We start from the raw sequence: 4,147 nt of genomic DNA, 5'->3' as shown, positions 1-4,147 counted from the left end.
AAAAAAAAAAAAAAAAAAATTACTGAATTGTACACTTCAATCAGGTAGATTTTACAGTACATAAATTATACCCCAAAAAAATTGTTTTTAAAAATGAAAAAATATTATACTAAGTGAAAGAAACACAAAAAACCACATTTATATAAAATGTCAAAAAAAGGCAAATCTATAGAGCCAAAAAGTAGATTTCTGGTTGGCAGGGGGTGGGAAGAGTGACTAACTTAAACAAGCTAAGTTTAAGCATCCTTCATTGAGGGGATAGAAATATTCCAAAACTGGATTATGGTGATGGTTGTACAATACAGTCAGTACCTTTACTAAAAACACTAAATTTTATACTTAAAAATGGGTGAATTATATGGTATTAAATAAGATGGTCAAATGACATTGGAGTTCTTACCCTTTTATGAATCACAAACCACTGTGTGAATGTGATGAACACTAACCCTATCTCAGAGGATTGAGTCTCCCTTCTGCCCACTCACAGACATCCTATGGGTCTAAAGACACCATAAATAAGACATTAATAAATCACTAAATCTCCAGAGCCCTTGCAAGTCTAAAATACTATGTCACCTAACAGCAAAGGCTTTAAGAATGTCTACGACCATCCTCTTCACCCTAGAAAGATGTACACACTACTAGAAAAGGAAGCAAAATTCTTTTAAAGTAACAATAGAGACCCTCCTCTTCACTTTTCTCATATCATTTTGGAATCTCCCATTTAGTCCTTTCCTTCAATGTGAAACTCTGATTGAGGGAACTAGAAGCAATCAATCAAGACAGAGATCCAATTAGCTTTAGAACTAATCAGTATATGTCAAAAGACCCAGTATGATTCAAGGACACGGACCCACGAAGTGGCTTAAGGAAAAAGATGTGACATTTTTCAGATAACACTTAACCCAAATTGTTTTAAAATAAGAAGGAAGTGAAGTGAAAATTTGACAAAGTTTCTTCAAAACCCACACACTGCAACAAATATTGATGTTTGCAAGGCAGCTAAGGTGTCATCAGTTGGTCTTTATTATAAAACTAATTTGAGGGCAAGATGCTGGCAAAGTAGACAATTCTTCCTCCTATACACAGAGGTCTGCTCATGTCAGTTGGATTGAGCCTCTGTTTAGCTAAACCCATCCCTTTTGATTTCCAAGGTCACTAGGTCATTGTTATCTAACAAATACTCCCCTCATCCCAGTCCCCAACCTTCCCCCAATCACTATGCTTCTCTGGAAATTGCAACCCTTGTTTGTGCAAGTTTTGGTCTGTGCCAACTGGTATTCAGATTTACTTTACACAGCAGCCCCATCTATCAGAGCACATCAGGGAGCTGCTTGAAGCCCTCCAGTGATACTTAAAATTCCAAACTCTTTTACTAATGCTGTGAATGTTCCTAAGTCCTCCCTTACCTCTCTACCCTTGCTAGCCTTTGTTCAGGTACTAAAACACTTCAAGCTCCTCCTCTCCTCAGGACCACTGCATTTCCCCACCCTTCAGTAGGAAAATCTTAAGACTCAGTCCTCATCCTTCAGGGCTCAAGTGAAATGTCACAGCCTTGGAAAAAAAATGTTCCCTGAAATCACCTTAACTAGGTCTCCAGGTTATTCTCTATCAGAACATCTTGTTTATCTCCTATCATGTGCCAAAACCTGTTCAATTCTTTTTGTCCATTCATTTAAGGTTTACCTCTAGAAAGTCAACTGCAACGAGTCAGAAGTTAGGTCTACGTTGCTGCAGCTTCATTTGGAGAGGATCCACAGCTCCACCCAGCAAAGTCTGGCACTTCGTGGCACTCAAAAGGGTTCTCGCATGAATGCAAGAATGAACTAAAGCGCCCTATCCCACAATCCCAAATAGGTGACCATGCCCACAACTCCAATACCCACTTTCTCAGATAGCTTCAAAAAGGCATGTCCCATACTTGCACTCTTTAAGGTTCATGCTCACACATCTGTCAAACATGTATACAAACCTCTTAAGAGCCCCTCAAACCCAACCCCACCCCACCTCACAGGCACGTGCCTCGAAACCCCCACCCCTCTCACACTCGATCCACAAACCCGGTGCTTCACACACGCGGCCCACAAACCCCCTCGCCGCAGGAATTTCTGGGAGTGCTGCGCTCCCCACGTTCCCGCGTGTCACCCGCCGGCTAGCGCGGCGCCTCCCCCATCAGCGGCGCCAGCTCTCACCAATCACCTCCTGCAGCTCGTAATCGTCTCTGTTGATGGACCAAGGTAGGGCGCTCGAGTCCTCGGACATGACTGCGGCGGCAATGCTCCCGGTTCTCCCTCAAACTAGCTGACCTCTCTCGCGTTGCCTCGCTCCGCGGCTCCCCACCCCCAACTGCCGTCGCCGCGCTCCCACCAAAGGCCACGGAACAGCCACGGGTCGGACGGCGCTGGTGCACGGGGTCACCCCGCGGCAGAGCGGCGGGAGCTTAGAGCTCCAGCAGACCTCGCCTCCCGCTCCTCTGCGTCCAGCACTCCCTTGCCCGGCCCACGCCCGGTTCTCGGCCTCCTCAGCAGCGGCGACAGAGGCTTCGCCTGGGCCCACCCCTCCGTCCCGCCCTCCAGCCGAACCCCACGCACGGGCCAAACTTTCCCTTCTCCCTCCACCTGCCGGCACGCAGCGCAAGGACGTCACCGCGCCAGTCACGCCCCACCTCAGACCTGCCTCTAGCCGCCATTTTAAGTGTGGCTAGATACACTTAGTGAGCGAGTTGCAAGCTGTAAAAAGTGGAACTTGACAGTGGAAAGAAAGAATTCTTAGGAAAGGGTTCAGCGAGAGCATCGAAAAGCCAGTGAAAAGCCTAAAGAAACACAGAGGCAGTAGCCACACTAAACATGGCAACCAAAGCGCTACCAAGTGGAAGGGGCGGAGCCATTTTTAGCGGCTGAGGCACGTTGTCATCGCCATCGTCATATTCATTGGTTTCTTTGCGGAGGAATCAGAAAAGCAATAGGTGTACGTGGACGTCAGTCACAAATTAATCCCGCCTGCAGTCTGGGTGCGCGCTTTTTCGCGTTAGGAGTCATTGGACATCCCCAGCCTGCTCGACTTACCACGTCCTCTGGAGTGACGTCACGGCGTAGCCGTCATACCCGGGAGACGTGCAAACGGCTGCGCAGGGTGTGGAGAAGCTCGAAGGAGCGGTTGGGTGGGGTAGTCTTTGGGTGGACAACTGCCAACTGGGATAAAAGGCCTTGGGCTACCGACGGAGCGGAGCCAGGAGCTTACCCCGTGGCACTTTTTTTTACTGAGTACATTTCCTCTGCAGCCCTTGTCGCGGCGTTCTCACCCGCGGATCCCACCACTGTTGAGGAGGACGGGAATTAGGGCCTTTCTCTGCTTTAGGTCGGGAGCACAAATGAGTACCTATGTTGAGGGCCTCGGGAAGTTGTTTTTTTTTTTTTTTCTTCCTCATGCTGCTTGGGCTGTGAAATACGTGAGAGTCAGCCCACGCTGACTTGGGATTGAGTTTAGGATTGATCGAGGGCCTTGGCTTTTGTGTACTCACACAGAACTTCAGTTTTCTCAGGTTAACTATGTAGGGCCGTTGAAGAAATGAATGAGCTGAAGGCTGTGAACACGCTTGGTAAGATGGAAAATAAAGCATTAGCAGAGTTAGAGGGTGATGCAAAACTGTTCTCGTTTGAATGCCTTTAAGTTCAATAGTAGTCATTAAAGAAAAGACTTTAACCCAGCCCCTGCCAAGCACTGTAAACCCTGTGCTGAGTGCTGCCATAGGAGGTCCACTGACCATGAAGGAGGTGGCATTTGTGCCAGGCCTTACAAAATTAAGATGAATTCAACAGGTGGAAATTGAGAGAATACTCCAATGACAACAAAGGTGCCACAGTTCCTGAAAGCATAGTACAGGCCTTGGAGAAATTGGTTTCAGTCATTGGTACTGACACCTAATTTGCTGCATGTGCTGCCTTTTGGCAGGGAGGAGAGGAATAGGGATCAGAGAGGAGCTAAATCTAATAGTAAAGGTTAGAGATCTCAAGATTGGTATCAATAGAAATGTCATAAACCAGGAATTCTTCAGTATATGTTTCAGGGAGAGATTTTTGGCAATCTACCACCTCCATGTACACAACTTGATCATTTTGTTGGGCCAGAACCTGTCCTGCAGATCTGA

At 46.9% G+C, this 4,147-nt stretch overlaps 1 protein-coding gene across 1 annotated transcript in view; it reads right to left on the bottom strand.

Moving 5' to 3' along the window:
- Positions 1–2,600, bottom strand: part of OXSR1 (oxidative stress responsive 1) — a 143,556-nt gene extending 140,956 nt beyond the window's left edge. Inside the window, exon 1 of the mRNA XM_023514051.1 lies at positions 2,193–2,600. Coding sequence (XP_023369819.1) covers positions 2,193–2,262 — 70 coding nt within the window. The 5' untranslated portion in view covers positions 2,263–2,600. The remainder of the gene's footprint in view (positions 1–2,192) is intronic.
- Positions 2,601–4,147: the final 1,547 nt, after the last annotated feature.

Source organism: Otolemur garnettii, unplaced genomic scaffold, assembly GCF_000181295.1.
Source record: "Otolemur garnettii isolate 467f Iridium unplaced genomic scaffold, OtoGar3 scaffold00002, whole genome shotgun sequence".
NCBI lineage: Eukaryota > Metazoa > Chordata > Mammalia > Primates > Galagidae > Otolemur > Otolemur garnettii.
Note: the sequence above shows the minus strand (reverse complement) of the source record. Positions and strands in the feature narration are given on the sequence as shown.